The sequence below is a fragment of the Heterodontus francisci genome, chromosome 18 (assembly GCF_036365525.1).
Source record: "Heterodontus francisci isolate sHetFra1 chromosome 18, sHetFra1.hap1, whole genome shotgun sequence".
Taxonomy (NCBI): Eukaryota; Metazoa; Chordata; class Chondrichthyes; order Heterodontiformes; family Heterodontidae; genus Heterodontus; species Heterodontus francisci.
Window position 1 is genome coordinate 49682688 of NC_090388.1, and position 19043 is coordinate 49701730.

Sequence of the window (19043 nt, forward strand, 5' to 3'; positions counted from 1 at the left end):
ATCTTCAGTTGCTTCATCAATGACCTTCCCTACATCTTAAGGTCATAAGTGGGGATGCTCACTGATGATTGCACAATGTTCAGCAGCAGTTGAAGGCAAAGTAACTGGTTAGTGGGGTTGGTTGTGTCAGAACCTCCAGTAATGAGTTAGCACAACTGAGACTTAACTTGCTTCACAGACTTTGTTTAGCCATCTTTGCTCTCCAGATACAGTCCTTCAACATATGCTAACTGATCGTTAACCCCCAGGTCAGAATGTCCCTTATTAGTATCTAATGAGAGAGCACTGTATTGTATCTAACATGCAAGTCCACCTAACACTCATGTAACATGATATTCCTCCCTCATTAGACATGTCCATGATTTTCTGGCATTGCACAAATGAATACATGCACATTAGATAAAATCCTCATATCTCAGGTGGTGTCCTCTGACGCTGTGTTCTGCCTGCCATCTCAGGAATCCTGGTCATCATCCTTGGACTTGATGGTATCAGCTTCCTTTCAGGATCCTTCATCTGTGCCTCTGGACTGCAAGCTGTCAGTCTGGCTGTAGTCTCTAGTCCAGGTACATCACCTGCACCTGTCACCATCTGTATCATCAAATTACTGCGATGCTGATCTCTCGGTCTCGATAGCGAAGCCACAATGTTCATCTTGCCTGAAATGTGACAAACCTCAGTAAATACAGGGTTAAAGTACCCATCTCTCTTGTCCTCAGAGTACATCACCTCCAGTGGCTTTATGGTCTGTCAGCAGCTCAAATTCGATGCCAAACAAGTACGTACCAAATCTTTCACGTGTTCAGAGCAGCCCCAAGGCCTTTTTCTCTGACTGAGAACATCACCTCTCCACATCTGTCAAAAACCAGCTTGCGTAAGCGATGACTCGTTGTCCTCTAGCACTTATCTGCAGTAGCACTGCTCCTAGTCCCACTGGACTGGCGTCTGCAATGACCTTCATTGGTACTTGTGGATCAGAATACGAGTCTGAGCACTCATCAAGCTTTCCTCCAGCGCTCTGAATGCATTCTTCGGCTCATGGCCAAATACAAATCGTTCATTCTTGCTCGCTAACCTCCTCAATGGATCAACCATTGTAGTAAAGGTTGGTATAAATTTTGCACAATAGTTTACTAGACCAAGAAAACTCCTAACCTCACTGGCACTTTGTGGTTCTCTCGCTTCTGACTTAACTTTCTCTCTTGCTGGATTAATGCCTTGGCTTGTCAACTTGTAACCCATAAATACCAGCTCGGACACTCCGAATGGCACTCGCCTGCATTCACTGTTAGACCTGCTGCTTGCAATCTTGCCAACACCAGTCTCAACATATCTTGTTCCTCGCGAGAGGCACCATGAACAATAATGTCATCTGAAATATTGGCCGCTCCTGGGACACCTTGAATTACTTTATGGATCTCATGTTGGCAAATCTCAGGTGCTGCATTTATGCCAAATAACAACCTTTTGTATTGGTACAGTCCAGTGTGCAATAAAAGTTGTCACCTTCCTGGTGCAACTCTAGCTGGTGTCCAAGTCCAACTTGGAAAACACCCTCGGAGAGAAAACAGAGTTAAGTTTCAGGTCGTGACTTTTAATTAGATGAAAGGTCAGGACCTGAAATGTTAACTCTGTTTTTCTCTCCACAGATGCTGCGCGACCAGCTGAGTATTTCCAGCATTTTCTGCTTTTGTTGTTTCAGATTTCCAGCATCCACATTTTGCTTTTGGAAAACACCTTACTTGTCATCTTCTGGACTATCTAATCTACAGCTGGAATAGGATGGCAGTCCCCAACCACTGCCTCATTCACCAGTCTCATGTCGAAGCACAGTCTCAGGTCTCCAGTTGGCTTGGGCACGACTACTGGACTCATCCAGTGTTGGTCCTTCTACTGGTTCAACAATATCTTATCAATGAGCTCTTGGCTTCAACCTTGCTCCTCAAATCTAGAAGGTGTTCATCTCGGCTGAGCTATTGGCTTGACGTTGTCATCAATAGTCAGCTTCACTTGCTGCTTTCCTATTCCTTGGAAAATACGTTTGAACTCCTACTTCAGTTCAGCATATGACTTCACCAAGTTCACCTTCAATCCAATATGCAGCACCCCTAAGGCTTGAACCATCTCACTGCTCATGTGTGGTTCCCCCTTCTCTTTGATCACCACAAACCCTGCACCTAATTTCATCACCTACTTGAACAACCTTGAAACATCCCACAGCTTGAAGCAGCAGCTTGAATGTGAATGGTACAACTTCTTTACACATTTCAATGATTATGCACTCGATTCTATTCAATTCTTCCCACAATGTCCTATCACATTGCTATCACTTTCAGAATCACATCCATCTTCACTCCACCAATCAGCACTGAAGCATTTCCATGATTCCCACTGACTGCAAACATAGATCCCTCATCACACTCACCATCATTCTTGCTGTCATCCTCTACTTGGTATACATTTCTGCCTTGTTCATTCTTCTGTCCTCGGTTTTCTTTTCTAGGCATTTCTCTCTTAGTTTTGCTTCTGCACTTTCAAGTAAAGTGATCCTTGCCCCCACAATTTCTGCAGTCTTGCTTTTATCAGGACAGCAAGAATCCTTTCCAAAATGACCCAAATTTCCACATTTGAAGTACTCTCTCTCCGTCTTACTTGGGCTACTCCTACCTTGCCCTCTGGAGGATCTAAGTTTGTTCACTTGGTTTGAGTTCAATCTAGGAGACCCTGAAGCATCTGCATCCAATTTCATCAATTGAAATTGAACCTCCACAGCTTCAAATGAAGCTGCCATCCTCAATGTTTCTGCCAAGGTTAACACATCTCCTTTCTCAAGCAACCTGCGCCTCTAGTAGTTCGACAGGCAACTTTGTACGACTTGATCCCTGAGCTGATTATCCAAATCATTTCCATAATTACATCGCTTAGATGCTTGGTGTACTCTAGTGATAAATTGTGCAACAGTTTCCCCGCCTGCCTACTTCATCTATCGAAAAACACGTCGCTGAAACGTAGCGTTCATCTTCACCCCATGTAACTGCTTAATGCATCCACGGCCTTGTCAATCATCTCATTCTCCTGTGCCATTAAGTGTTTTGAATGTCTCTCTCACCGACACACAGCATTATACAGCAACAATGCCCTGCGTTGTACTCACTGCATCGACATCGCCCCATTGAGAAACAGGCGCCTGCTATCCATGTAAACTTCAAACTCTTCCAGCCACACAACTCATCGGGCACTCACTACACCGGCTTCACTGTTGGAATCAAACTGATTGACACCTCCAATCCCAGCCATATCTGACTGCAATGGTTCAGGCAACCTATCCAAAATGTTAGACCACATCGCCACTGTTGGATCCTCCAGTAATAACACATAGCAAAATCATAATAAAACCATGTTGACTGCTTGATTGTATGAAAGGGAAATTGTGTTTGACAAATTTATTACAGTTATTTGAGGATGTAACAAGCAGGGCGGATAAAGGGGAACCAGTAGATGGAGTGTATTTGGATTACCAAAAGACATTTGATAAAGGTGCCACATAAACGATTACTACACAAGAGCTCATGGTATTGGGGCAATATATTAGCATGGATAGAGGATTGGCTAAATAACAGGAAACAGAGTCGGGATAAATGGAGCATTTTCATGTTGGCAAACTGTAACTAGTGAAGTGCCACAGGGATCAGTACTGGGGCCTCAACTACTTACAATCTATATTAATGACTTGTATGAATAGACAGTGCATTGTAGCTATTTGCAGACGATACAAAGATAAGTAGGAAAGCAAGTTGTGAGGAGGACACAAAGTGTCTGCAAAGAGCTACAGATAGGTTGTGAGTGGGCAAAAATTTGGCAGATGGAGTATAATGTGGGAAAATGTGAGGTTGTCCAATTTGGCAGGAATAGAAAAGCAGATTATTTACATGGAGAAAGACTACAGAATGCTGCAGTACAGAGGAATATGGCATCCTTGTACATGAATCACAAAAAGTTAGCATACAGGTACAAAGGCAAATGGAATGTCTGCATTTGTTGCAAGGGGACAAAATATAAAAGTAGAGAAGTCTTGCTACAACGGGAAAGAGCATTGGTGAGACTGCACCTAGAGTACTGCGAACTCTTTACTTTAAGGAGGGATATACTTGCATTGAAAGCAGTTCAGAGAAGGTTCAATAGGCTGATTTCTGGGAATGAAGGGGTTGTCTTACGAAGAAATGTTCAGCCTGTGTTCACTGGAGTTTAGGTGAATGAGAGGTGACCTTATTGAATCATACAAGATTCTGAGGGGGCTTGACAGGGTAGATACTGAGAGGATGTTTCCCTTGTGGGAGCATCTAGAATTAGGGGCCACAGTTTCAAAATAAGGGTTCTCCCATTTATGACTGAGATGAGGAGGAATTTCTTCTGAGGGTCATTAATCTTTGGAATTCTCTTCCCCAGAGAGCAGTGGAGGCTGGGCCATTGAATATATTCAAGGTGGAGCTAGACAGATTTTTGATCGACAAGAGAGTCAAGGGTTACGGGGGTGGGAGGAAAGCAGGAAAGTGGAGTTAAGGCCACCATCAGATCAGTCAATCAATCAATCACTATCTTATTGAATGACAGAGCAAGCTTGAGGGCCTACTCCTGCTCCTATTTCTTATGATCTTAACTTGCTTCACAGCCTTTATTCAGCCATCTTTGCTCTCCAGATACCGTTCTTCAATGTGTGCTATCTGACCTTTAATCTCCAGGTCAGATGACCTCCTAACCTCATACAGAATATACCCGAGTAGAAAATGAGAGAGTACCATATTGTATCTAATATGCAAGTGCGCATAACACTCAGTTATCATGACAGACTGAGGGGCTGAGGGATAAATGATGATCATTTCTCACTGCTCTTTTTCAAATAGTGACCTTGGATCTTTAATCTCCATCTAAACATTAAAAATGAGAGTTCAATTTAGCATTTCATATGAAAGATTGGCATCTCCAACAAGCAACAGTTAGTACTGTAGTGGGACATCCATAAATCACCTGTACAAGTCCTGAACTGGATCTTGAACCCACAAGCTCCATGACCCAAATGCAATACCAGCTAAGCAAAGTTGACACGAAGAAGAATACATAGTATATATTACTTATTCAAATTTTATATCACAAATACATGTAGTTCAATAAAAACCTCTGTCTTCAGCTTTTGTAAGCCTATTTTTCGAGAAAGTTATTTCAATAACTTGAATAAGTGATTCAGATTGCAAAGGCCAGTGGCAGGCTAGTAGATTGGGAAACTTTTAAAGATTAATGGGTCACTAAAAAAGTAATAAAAGAGCAAAGGTAAATTATGAAAGAAAACCAGCACAAAATATAAAAACGGATAGCAAAAGCTTCTACAAGTATGTAAAAAGGAAGAGAGTAGCTAAAGTGAATGTTGGTCCTTTGGAGGATGAGACTGGGGAGTTAGAGGGGAACACAGAAATGGCAGAGACACTAAATCAGTATTTTGCCTCAGTTTTCATGGTGGAGGACACTAGTACCATCCCAATAGTAACAGGTAATGCAGAGGTTATAGAAAGGGAGGCACTTAGAACAATCACTAGGGAAAAAGTACTAAGCAAACTATTGGGATTAAGGCAGACAAGTCCCCAGGGCCTGATGGCCTACATCCTAGGGTCTTAAATGAAGTGGCAGCGGAGATAATGGATCCATTGGTTATAATATTCCAAAATTCCCTAGATGCCGGAAAGGTTCCAGTGGATTGGAAAAAAGCTAATATAACGCCCTTATTCAAAAAGGGAGGGAGGCAGAAAGTAGGAAACTATAGACCAGTTAGTTTAACATCTGTCATTGGGAAATTGTTAGAATCCATTATTAAGGAAGTAATAACAGGACATTTAGAAAGTCAAAATGCAATCCATCAGAGTCAGCATGGTTTTATGAAGGGTAAATCGTGTTTGACTAATTTGCTAGAGTTCTTTGAAGCTGTAACAAGCAAAGTAGATAACAGGGATCCTGCAGATGTAGTATATCTGGTCTTCCAGAAGGCATTTGATAAGGTGCTGCACAAAAGGTTAAAGCACAAGGTAAGGGGCTATTTATTAGCTTGGATAGAGGATTGGCTAACCAGCAGAAAACAGAGTCGGGATAAATGGTTTTTTTTTCTGGTTGGCAAGATGCAACTATTGGGGTGCCACAGGGTTCGGTCCTCAGGCCCCAACTATTTACAATCTATATTAATGACTTGGATGCAGGGATAGAAGGTGCTGTAGCCAAATTTGCAGATGACACTAAAAATAGGTGGGAAAGTAAGTTGCAATAAAGAAATAAGAAATTTACAAATGGATATGGATATCCATTAGGTGAATGGGCCAAAATTTGGCAGATGGAGTTTAACGTGGATAAGTGCGAAGTTATCCATTTTGGTCGGAAGAATAGAAAGGCAAATTATCTAAATGGAGAGAAACGTCAGGGTGCTTCGGTGCAGAGGGATCTGGGTGTCTTTGTGCATGAATCGCAGAAAACTAGTATGCAGGTACAGCAGGTAATAAGGAAGACAAATTAAATGTTGGCATTTATTGCTAAAGGAATAGAATATAAAAGTAGGGAAGTGTTGCTGCAACAAAAACAAGAAATGCTGGATTCACTCAGCAGGTCTGGCAGCATCTGTGGAAAGAGAAGCAGAGTTAACGTTTCGGGTCAGTGACCCTTCTTCGGTTCCGAAGAAGGGTCACTGACCCGAAACGTTAACTCTGCTTCTCTTTCCACAGATGCTGCCAGACCTGCTGAGTGAATCCAGCATTTCTTGTTTTTGTTTCAGATTTCCAGCATCCGCAGTATTTTGCTTTTATTGAAGTGTTGCTGCAACTGTACAAGGCATTAGCGAGATCGCACCTGGAGTATAATGTACAGTTTTGGTCCCTTTACTGGAGGAAGGATGTAGTTGTAATGGAGGCAGTTCAGAGGAGGTTCACGAGATTGATTTCATAGATGAGGGGACTGTCGTATGAAGAGAGATTGAGCAGTTTAGGCCTTTACTCTCGAGTTTAGAAGAATGAGAGGAGATCTAATTGAGGTATATAAGATGATTAAGGGGGTTGACAAAGTAGACACAGAGAGGATGTTTCCTCTTGTGGGGCAATCTAGAATGAGAGGTCATAGTTTTAGGATAAGGGATAGCAGATTTAAAAGAGATGAGGATAAATTACTTCTCTCAAAGGGTCGTGTGTCTGTGGAATTCACTACCCAGGAGTGCAGTGGATGCTGGGACATTGAGGGGGCAGCACAGTGGCGCAGTGGTTAGCACCGCAGCCTCGTAGCTCGAGCGACCCGAGTTCAGTTCTGAGTACTGCCTGTGCGGAGTTTGCAAGTTCTCCCTGTGACCACGTGGGTTTTCGTCGTGTGCTCCGGTTTCCTCCACAGCCAAAGACTTGCAGGTTGATAAGTAAATTGGCCATTGTAAATTGCCCCTAGTGGTGGTAGGAGAGTCCTCGAAGCAGCCAACATCCCCAGCTTGTACACACTACTGAGCCAGCGGCGCTCGAGATGGCTTGGCCATGTGAGCCGCATGGAAGATGGCAGGATCCCCAAAGACACATTGTACAGCAAGCTCGCCACTGGTATCAGACCCACCGGCCGTCCATGTCTCCGCTATAAAGACGTCTGCAAACGTGACATGAAATCCTGTGACATTGATCACAAGTCGTGGGACTCAGTTGCCAGCGTTCGCCAGAGCTGGCGGGCAGCCATAAAGACAGGGCTAAAATGTGGCGAGTCGAAGAGACTTAATAGTTGGCAGGAAAAAAGACAGAGGCGCAAGGGGAGAGCAAACTGTGCAACAGCCCCAACAAACAAATTTCTCTGCAGCACCTGTGGAAGAGCCTGTCACTCTAGAATTTGCCTTTATAGCCACTCCAGGCGCTGCTTCACAAACCACTGACCACCTCCAGGCACGTATCCATTGTCTCTCGAGATAAAGAGGCCCAAAAGAAAGAAAGAAGGTGGTAGGAGAATGGTGGGGATGTGGTAGGGAATATGGGATTAATGTAGGATTAGTATAAATGGGTGGTTGTTGGTCGGCACAGACTCCGTGGGCCGAAGGGCCTGTTTCAGTGCTGTATCTCTAAATAAAATAAAATTCAAGGGGGAGATAGACAGATTTTTAATTAGTAATGGGTTGAAGGGTTATGGTGAACGTACAGGAAAGTGGAGTTGAGGCAGAGATGAGATCAGCCTTGATCGTATTGAATGGCAGAGCAGGTTCGAGGGGCTGAATTGCCTACTTCGGCTCCTAGTTCTTATGTTACGTAATAACTTGTCAACAGAAGTGCCATTCAAAAAAGAGAGCGCGAGGGTGCGCAAGTTTTAGAAACAGCCAGATATATCCAATAGATCAGTTTTGCCTCTTCAACATGCAGTTTAACACAAACTACAAGCAACTGGTAATAGTTTAAGTAAAAAATGGCTGCAGCAACTTCGACTACAGTGAACTAATCATCATCTATTGTTTATGATAATGTTAGATGGCTGCCAAGATAACTAGCATCAAATGTCATTTACCGAGTACATTGAAACCCGAGTAGATCTTTGGCCTGCATGTCTATGGATTGAGCAATGCAATGAACCAATTGTCCAAAGTTCAGGACTTGCAGTATTTTTAGTATCACAATTTGAGAAAAGGTGGCATCAAGAAGCAAACATTGTTCCAATCAGGGGGAAGACGATGGTGTAGTGGTAATGTCACTGGCCACGTAATCCGAGACCCAGGTTAATGTTCTGCGGACACAGGTTCAAATCCCACCATGGCAGCTGGTGGAATTTAAATTCAATTAATTAATTTATTTTTTAAAATCTGGAATAGATTACTCTCAGTAATGCTGCATGAAACTATCAATTGTCATAAAAACCCATCTGGTTCATTAACATCATTTGCAGAAGGAAATCTGTCGCCCTTACCTAGTCTGGACTACATGCCACTCCAGATTCACAGCAATGTTGTTGACTCTGAACTGCCCTCTGAAATGGCCTAGCAAGCCACTCAGTTCAAGGGCAGCTGGGGATGGGCAACAAATACTGGCCTTGCCAGCTACACCCACATCCCATGAAAGAATTTTTTTTTTTTTTTAAGTTGAAGGTTATAGTTAAAATTAGTTTATAATGGATGTTAAAAACAGGTTATGGAGTATTTCTCGAAAGAAATACCTTGAGTTCAACATACAGAATGGTTTGTTGCAGTGGGCTTCACACTGTGCTAATTGCTAAGGAAAGTGCAATAGCATACCCAAGGTGCTAAATAAGGTATTGTGGAATTTCATATACCAGAGATTAACCATTTAATGAGAGAAATGCAGTCTTTTGTTTCAAGATGACTTCAAATGGAGCTTTGATTGAACCTTGAGGCTGCAATTTCCCACAGGAATACACTCAGTTTCAGATTTCCAGCCAGCAGAAATATGGTATTTTAAAATTGTGCCATCTAGCAGGGAAGCAATGTTGAAAGTTCAGCTAGTTTCACAGCATATAATGTGAATGTGAGTAAGGAAATGACATTTATTATTTTATGCAGAGACATTAATGATTGTACTGTATACAGTTCATTTGTCCATCTTATTTAAAATAGAACCACCTGTTAGTTTATCTAGGTCATGAGACTCAAGCTCCACTTCCAGGATGGGAAAATGACTGTGAACCTGATGAACTATCTAGTGTAAGAACCCAAGAACATGACCAACTCCTTAAAGGGAAAAAAAAACATTGTTACTTTTTTTTTTAAATTACGCTAAGTTTAGCAAGGCCCATTCAAAAGAGAATGCTCTAAGACAACATCTCTATTCCATCTTCCATCTCACACACAAGCAGAGAAATGTGGTTGTAACCTTAATCTCACAAGCCCAATAAAATGCAAATACTAAATCTATAACTGAAATGGTTTGAAACCAGTTCAGAACTTAAACAGGAATAGATTTCCTTTCTGGCAAGGAAATTAAAAATCGAGTGTTCTTCTGCATTACATTAATTGCCAAGAAAGTGTATTTGGCTTTCAACCCATGAGATTTGTGGGATGGAGATCAAATTTCTTTTGAAAAATTAAAAATGGAAATCTACCTCAAACATAGCATACTTGTAACACTTCTGAAAAGTCTCCTAATTTTATTTCATACTGCCCGTCATCTCTTGCCATGCAAACAGCAATCCTGCTGGGTACCCCAACATAAGGCATTTGTATTAAATAATGAAATAAATTGATGAGGGAGAATCCAAAACTACATTTTAAGTAGGTCACAGTGTGACTTCGGGCACAATTAAACCATGTTCAATAGCTCCAATAAAAACAAAAAACTGCTGGAAATACTCAGCAGGTCAGACAGCATCTGTTTTAAACAGAATTAAGGGCCAGGATTTTATCTGGCGACGGGAGCGTCAACCTCCAGCAAAAGTGCCGGCGAGAATTCTGCATCGCCCCTTCTGTGGGAGGCCTGCTGAATCAAATGTCAATTAGGCACTTAACTGGACAGTGGTTGGCCTTCCAGGGGATCTAGGACACTGGCAGCAGAAACCCCACCCTCGAAGCTGCCGGCCAGAGACTGGCAGCTCTAACTGAGCAGTGCCACCGCTGAGGCAGTGGCTGCTGCCAGTGGAGCACCCATCCAATCCCTCGGAGCAGCACTAGACCCAGGCCACAAGGAGGTCAGGGTGGGAGGGGTCTTGCGGGGGTCAACAGTAAGGGCGAAGGGTGGCTCTCAGCAGCCCTGCCCTTTCAGGTACTAAGTGTCCTATAACGACGAACCACCCAACAGAACCCCCACCACCCCCCCAAGAGTCAGCAAGCAACCACACAGTTTGTCTTGCCGCGTGGTGACAGGCCCGCCTGCCACTGGGCTAATTGTGGCGGCAAGATGAGGCCCTTAATTGGATATTTATCGCAGGCTTTCCCACCTTGGACTTTTGGCAGAGGTGGGGATTCCCCCCCCCAATTACATATATTCTCCCACCTCCAAACCCACTGTGGGGAAACAGCAAAACATTCCCCCCAACGTTTCAGGTCTGTGAACTGGGAAAAGTTAGATATGTAATAGGTTTAAGTGAAATGGGGGGGGGGATTGGTGGGAAGAGGAAGCTCTCTGCTCCTTCACTTGTCCCATTACCAGTCCCTTTGGCTTTGTACCATGAAACCTTTTGTCACTTAATCTCTCCTGCCCATCACGCCATCACAGATCTCCCCTTTTGGTGTTGTTCTTCCTGTCCTCCCTTTCACTTGCTCAAAACCTATTATATTGCTAACTTTTACCAGTACTGATGAAAGGTCACTGACCTGAAACATTAACTCTGTTTCTCTCTCCAAAGATGCTGCCAGACCTGCTGAGTATTTCCAGCATTTTCTGTTTTTGTTTCAGTTTTCAAGCATCTGCAGTATTTTGCTCTTGATCTTTCTTCATGGATGAGCCTGAACAGCAAGAGCTGACTGGCTATTAAAAGCATTGCAGTCAAGCCCCTATCCCAAAAACCAGATCCAAGTGACTTCAGCAGGGATTATGTTTTAACTTCACACACGGTGGATATTTTTAAATGTGTAGCTGTTTCATTGAATTGTCTTACTGTTAAGCAAATACATGGTACCTTTACCATAGGTTAAGTTTCTTTTTGTGCTTTATGCATCCAATGGAAGAGACTCTGAGGGAAAAAATTTAACATGGATTTTTTTTTTTCCAATTTACAATGAATGCTGAGGAGAACAATTTTGGGTCACATCCCCAATCTGCACCAGAAGCGGCACAGTGGTTAGCACCGCAGTCTCACAGCTCCAGCGACCCGGGTTCAATTCTGGGTACTGCCTGTGTGGAGTTTGCAAGTTCTCCTTGTGTCTGCGTGGGTTTTCGCCGGGTGCTCCGGTTTCCTCCCACCACCAAAAGACTTGCAGGTTGATAAGTAAATTGACCATTATAAATTGCCCCTAGTATAGGTAGGTGGTAGGAGAATAAAAGGGACAAGTGGAGATGTGGTAGGAATATGGGATTAGTGTAGGATTAGTATAAATGGGTGGTAGATGGTCGGCACAGACTCGGTGGGCCGAAGGGCCTGTTTCAGTGCTGTATCTCTAAATAAAAAATAAATAAATAAAAGCACACAGGCTACTAAAATGGAAGACAGCGGCTGCTTGCTGTGTTGCACACTTGCCTGAAAAGGTATTATACAAATCAGAATCCCGATACTGTTGGTGATGTCCTGACCAAAATTGGTCAGCAAATGAGTGGAGCTTACACGGCGCATGCTGTGCACAATTATTCCAGATCTTCAGCAAAAGTAATGGCAAAAAAGGGCAAGTATTTTATTTCAGTAGAGTGAGCCACCTCACCTCAAACACATTGCGGGCCTGCCATTGATACAGCTTCCAATTTTGTGACCCATGAAATAAGGAAAATTTCACTCCGTAAGCTATGAGCTGGTTTCAATCCTTGTCATCAAAAATTTAGCACTCCATGTTACAATTGTAGGAATAAATTTACAAATCATCCAGGAAACCCAGGAGGAAGTGCATGCTTTTTGGAGCCAACAATAAGACAAAATGTCTTGGGTTTAAGTTAGAAATCAAAACTACCGCTCAGTGCTAATTTTAGGTGAGAGCAATACTGTGCAGTTTTTCAAAGCAGATTCCAAAGCATAAGCGAGTATTTACCTGTAGTTATAGACAATTTTTTTTTGCGTCCCGAGGAAGACATACTTCAATAGATTTCACACAATAGATCAATATTAGTTAGCAGACATAAACTTTCCCTTATTCAACAGCTAACGTGGATAAATAATGCAATACATTTTAAGACAACAGTTCTTATGAATACACAACAATATTATTGGATAAAAAGGTACTCCAGGAATCAGGTGCCTCCTCTTAAAAAGTAAACTAAACCAGGATGACCATTCAAAAGTTGTCTGTCATGGACACAATTTTTCCACAGTTGAAGGGTTCTGATGAAAGGTCACAGACCTGAAAAGTTAATGCTGCTTCTCTCTCCATACATGCTGCCAGACCAGCTGAGTATTTCCAGCACTTTCTGTTTTTAAATCAGAATCAAAGATTGGCAGGTAAAACTGTAATTGAAGAATGGGGTGCCTTTAAAGAGAGCATAGTTCAAGTGCAGTCGAGGTACATTCCCACAAAGGGGAAAGGTAGGATAAACAAAGCTAGAACTCCCAGAATAATGAAAAGGGAGAATAAGGTGAAGCAGAAAAAGGATGCACATGACAGATTGAACAGATCAGGTTGAATATAAAAGGTTGAGAGGTAATTAAAAAAGAGGCAAGAAGGTATGAGAAGAGACAGGCAGCCAACATAAAGGGAATCCAAAAGTTTTCTATAGGCATAATAAATAGTAAGAGGAGTAGGAGGGCTGATTAGGGACCAAAAAGGAGATTTAAGTATGAAGGTAAAGGGCATGGCTGAGCTATTAAATAACTACTTTGCGGCTGTCTTTACCAAGGAAGAGGATGCTGCAAAGTCATAATAAAAAGAGGAGGTAGTTGAGATACTGGATAAACTAAAAATTGATAAAGAGGAGGTATTAGATAGGCTGGGCTGTACATTAAGCTGACAAGTCACCAGGAGCAGATGAGATGCATGCAAGGATACAGAGGGACTTAAGGGTGGAAATTGTGCAGGCATTGGCCATAATCTTCCAATCCTCCTTACAAACAGGGGTGGTGCCAGAGGACAAAAAAAAGGGTGCAATGATAATCCAAGTACCTACAGACCAGTCAGTTTAACCTTGGTGTTGGGAAAGTTTTTAGAAATGATAATCCAAGACAAAAATTGTCACTTTGACTAATGTGGATTAATTAAGGAAAGCCAACAAGCATTTTTTTTTAATGGCAAATGTGTTTAACTAACTTGATTGAATTTTTTGATGAGGTAACAGAGCATTGATGTCGGTAACGCAGTTGATGGGGTGTGCATAGATTTCCAAACGGCACTTGATAAAGTGCCACAGAACAGGCTTGTCCACAAAGTTGAAACCCATGGAATAAAAGGACAGTGGCAGCATGGATATAAATGTCGCTGAGTGACAGCTAATAGTGGAGTGGCAAAGGGTTATTTTTCAGACTGAAGAACGGTACACCGGGGGTCAGTATTAGGACCACTGCTTTTCTTGATCTATATGAATGACCTAGACTTGGGTGTGCAGGGCACAATTTGCAGATGACAAAACTTGGAAGCACTGTGAACAATGAGGAAGATAGTGATAAACTTCAAAACGGACATAGGCTGGTGGAATGGATGGTCACATGGCAGATGAAATTTAACGCAGAGAAGTATGAAGTGACATTTTGGTAGGAAGAACAAAGGAGAGGCAATATAAAATAAAGAATACAATTCTAAAGGGGGCGCAAGAGCAGAGGAACCTGGGGGTATATGAAGGTGGCAGAGCAGGTTGAGAAAGTGTTTAAAAAGTTATATGGGATCTTGGGCTTTATTAATTGAGGTATACAGTACAAAAGCAAGGACATTATGTTGAACCTTTAAGACACAGGTTCAACTTCAACTGGAGTATGGTGTCCAACTCTGAACATGACACTTTAGGAAGGATGTGAAGGTACTGAAGAGGATGGGTCCAGGGATGAGACACTTAATTACAAGAACAGTTTAGCAAAGCTGGGGCTGTTCTCCTTGGAGAAGAGATTTGACAGAGGTATTCAAAATCATGAGATGCCTGGACAGAGTATATAGGGAGAAGCAGTATCTATTGGTGGAAGGGTCAAGAACCAGAGAACACCGATTGAAGGTGATTGTCAGCAAAACCACAGACAGCAGGACAAAAAATTGACACAGCAAGTGGTTAGGATCTGGAATGCACCTGCCTGAGAGTGTGATGGAGGCAGATTCAAGCATGACCTTTAAAGGGGCACTGCATTATTATCTGAAGAGAAAAGATTTGTAGGGCTATGGAGCAAAGGCAGGGGAGTGGGACTAGCTGAGTTGCTCTCGTAGAGGTGGCACAGACATGAATGGCTGAATGGTCTCCAGTGTTGGAAACATTCTATGAGTGTACATGCCATAAATCATAAGTTTATTATACTCTAGAAATAATGCGCATTTCCAAACACAAGTTAACAGAACATGAGAGTAATTTGAAATTAGAACATTAAGACATTCTACATACATGCAAGATCATTTTTTTGCGACAAGGAAAGGCAGAGAAACATACATACAGGCAATATTTACACATTCTTCATGACATAGTAACAATGTTTTGACACTTCCATGGGTTATACTTAGCAGCTCAATGCTGGCTGATAAGTAAAGTAACCTCTCCTAAGTTAGCCATTGAACCTCCAGCCTAGAAAACTATTTCAAACAGTGTACAACCATAACGCTGGTGTTCAGAAATTGGTCTAACATTTGTATACGTCTGTCCAACTATTGCAAATCATTGACATAAACAAACTACTTCCCATTATTATAAATGTCAAAGTCTTGATTCCAATTTCTTACGCACTAAGTAGGACAAATAGCCCATCACAAGGGTACAAATCCGAAACACAAATTTATCTATTCTCTCTATAGATGACTGACTGGCCTGTTGTGTTTCTGGATTTTTTTTTGTTTTGAATAAGTGCATCCCTCTTCCCAACATGTAGTCTGTCCCAATTTAATTTATTTTGAACTACTGAAGATTATCACTTGTTTTGTAAACCTCTACAGCCACTCAATGATCTTGTACCTTATAGAGAAGATAAGGTCTTTTAGTTCAACGAGTTATCGTCAGTCAGTCATTCAAGTGATATAAAAGACTTAAAAGACTTGCATTTTTATGGCTGTGTTTTCTGACCACGAGGTGGCACAGTACTTGCACATGCACAAATGCAGCATCATGCACTGAAACGTCACTGCCTACTCAATTTATCACAAAAAGCTAATTGAATTTAATCGCTGCGATCCCACTCCACGCTCAACAATATCCCACTTCTCTTCCCCGGCGCTACCTCCCATGTCCGTCTGCACGATGCTGGCCTCACCGCTGTCTTCCCTCAGCCGCATGCTCCCCGCTTCAACCACCCCCACCGCACCGGTCAGCCACTCGCTTCACTCACCGCTTCAAACCCCACGCCCCCTCATCAGCCACTCGCTCGAGGCCTCGCTGCTTCATTCCCCTCCCGCTCCCCACACGAGAGGGAGAGAGGGGTAGGGATAGGCAGGGGAGGTGAAGGAGACGGTGAGCGAGAGACTAGGGGAGAGGGGCAAGTTGGGTTCCCAGCAGGCCAGATGACGTTTCAGTATGGGATGACGTTTTCACACGCATGCATGAATTAGTCTTAGCAAGAACGTAGACTTGCGCAGCACCTTACTGACAGTAAGAGACCATTCTGCGCAAGTGCGCAGCTGGGAGCGCTTTGATGACTTCGGGGCATCAAATGCTGTCAGGAGTCACTTTGCATTTATATAGCACCTTTCATGACCACCAGATGTCTCAAAGCACCTTACAGCCAATGAAGTAGTTTTGAAGTGTAGTCTCTGTTGTAATGCAAGAAATGTTTAAGAGTATTCAGCATGTATAAAAAGTTACACATACAAAGAAAAGTTAAACAGGGTACACTGCCTCCCCTAAATCTTCGGGCGCAAGTTGGTTTGTCTCCAAAGTAGAATAGGTACTAGAATGCAGTATAATCTCAATATTATAATTACAGACATTCCTACTTAAAAAAAGAAATCACATCAGTAGGCTGGCTGGAAATATTTATTGTGATCCACCTTTTTCACAAAAGAGGGCAAGGGAATTACAACTGCTGTTTTTTAAAAACTGACAGTAAAACTGGATTTTCAAGCAAAGGAACTTTCTGTTGAGAAACTAGTACAAAACTAAATTGATTAAAGTTCATCAAACTGAAATGTTAACCGTTTCTCTCTCCGCATATACTGGCAGACTTGCTGAGTATTTCCAACATTTTCTGTTTTTATTTCAGATTTCCAACATCTGCAATATTTTGCTCTTCACTATCTCAGATTTGTGTGTGGAATGAGGCCATTCGGCCCATCGTGTCTGCACCGGCTGTCTGAATGAGCAATTCACCTAGTGCCATTCTCCCATCCTCTCCCTGTAATCCTTCACATTCTTTTTCAGATAACAGTCTAGTAGTTCCCCTTTGAATGCCTCGATTGAACCTATCTGCACCACACTCTCAGGCAAAGCATTCTAGACTCTAACCACTCGCTGCGTGAAAAGATTTTCCTCAAGTTGCGCTTGCTTCTCTTGCCAGTTACTTTAAATTTTACCCTCTCAAGTGGAACAGTTTTTCCCCCATTCCCTCTGTCCAGACCCCTCATGATTTTGAGCACCTCTATCAAATCTCCTCTTAGCCTTCTCTTCTCCAAGGAAAACAGTCCTAACTTCTCCAAATTCCTCATCCCTGGAACCATTCTCATGAATCTCTTCTGCACTCTCTCCAATGTTTTCACATTTTTCCTAAAAAGTGTGGTGCCAGAACTGGACACAATAAATAATCCATCTGAGGCCAAATTAGTGCCTTATACATGTTCAACATAACTGCCTTGCTCTTATACTCTATGCCCCTTTTAATAAAGCCCAAGACACAGTGTGCTTTATTAACCGCTCTCTCAACCTGTCCTGCCACCTTCAATGACTTATGCACATATACACCTAGGTCCCTCTGCTCCTGCACCACCTTCAGAATTGTACCCTTTATTTTATATTGTCTCTTCATGTTCTTCCTACCAAAATGTCACATCTCTCCACGTTGAATTTCATCTGTCACTTCTCCTCCCATTCCACCAACTCATATATGCCCTTTTTAAGTTTTACACTATTCTCCTCACAGTTCACAATGCTTCCAAGTTTCGTATCATCCGCAAACTTTGCAATTGTGCCCTGTACACCAACGTCTAGGTCTTTAATATACATACAATTGCACACAACTTATGGGAGCGCTTTCACTTTCAATACAAAAACTTGTTTTTTTGTCGTTAATTACTCAAGTGTTCGTTATTTTTTCCACATATCGCCCTCAGACTTGTTTTGCTCAAATCAAAATACACAAACCCGTTCTACAGAACGATTCGCACGACTGAAAAACTCAACAAATCACAAGTTCACCTGAACGAAGGAAGAGTGCGGGGCACCTCCCGAGGGTTGGGCTTGGAGCCCAAACAAACAAGGTCAATGAGAACTCTGCATTGTCCCATTGTGTGGGACAAGAGAATCCAGCAGCAACGTGGGCGCTCCAAGTCACTGCAATTACAACCAACTGGGATCCTTTCAGGAGGACCCCACCACGCCAAAAAAAAACTTTAACAAGTAATAAAAGTAGCAAATATGGGTCTAGTCACAAAGTAAGGAATTTGTTCAGGTACACAGTTCCTACTATAATTACTATTTCACTTAGACGCCCAAGAATCCCGGGCTAACGAACATGGGATTTCTTATTAATACAATTTGTTCTGCTCCTTTCTTACCGCGAAGGGGTTTGAAGGCGCCGCTCTTACTCTCACTTGAAGCCACGAACTCCAGGTAAGCTGCCCAAACTCCCAGCCCCAGCATCACCACAAACACCAGCACGTTGAAATGTTTCCGAATCTTTATAGGAAAGAGGAACATCATCTTGTATAGAATATATATGTGCAATAAATACGAGTAACTGAAACAACCCCCCCCCCCCTGCTGCTTTTGTTTGCCGCTACGGCGGCGCTGCTTCACTCGGCTCGGGTTATTGTAACAAAGTGACGGTCCACATGGAGAGAGAGGGTTTGGGGGAACAGCTCCTCTCTCTCACACTCACTCCCTGGAGTTATTTACACCCCCATCTCACTGCACTTTGTGTCGCCTCTGTATTCACTCCGCGTAATATTTTCTTTCAAAAGAATGAACTTTGATAGACAGTCCTCCTGAACACCACCCTCACTTGTACCGACGTCCTTCACTTCCTCCCACAGCCAAAGGGTGGGGGGGATCACTGCTATTCCCCCTTCTTCATTAAAAAGCAGCAGCGTTTAAAAAGGTAATGTCCATACTCCGAGCTCAAGCAATTTCTACTGAAATCAGGTCAAACTGTTC

At 42.6% G+C, this 19043-nt stretch overlaps 1 protein-coding gene across 3 annotated transcripts in view; it reads right to left on the reverse strand.

The window, feature by feature from the left end:
• Positions 1–18679, reverse strand: part of b4galnt3b (beta-1,4-N-acetyl-galactosaminyl transferase 3b) — a 264672-nt gene extending 245993 nt beyond the window's left edge. For all 3 annotated transcript variants that reach the window (XR_010976873.1, XM_068050686.1, XM_068050685.1), the window contains exon 1: positions 18446–18679. Coding sequence is in view for 2 of the 3 variants with exons in the window: in XM_068050686.1 (XP_067906787.1) it covers positions 18446–18590 (145 nt within the window). In the remaining variant the exon portion in view is untranslated. The remainder of the gene's footprint in view (positions 1–18445) is intronic.
• Positions 18680–19043: the final 364 nt, after the last annotated feature.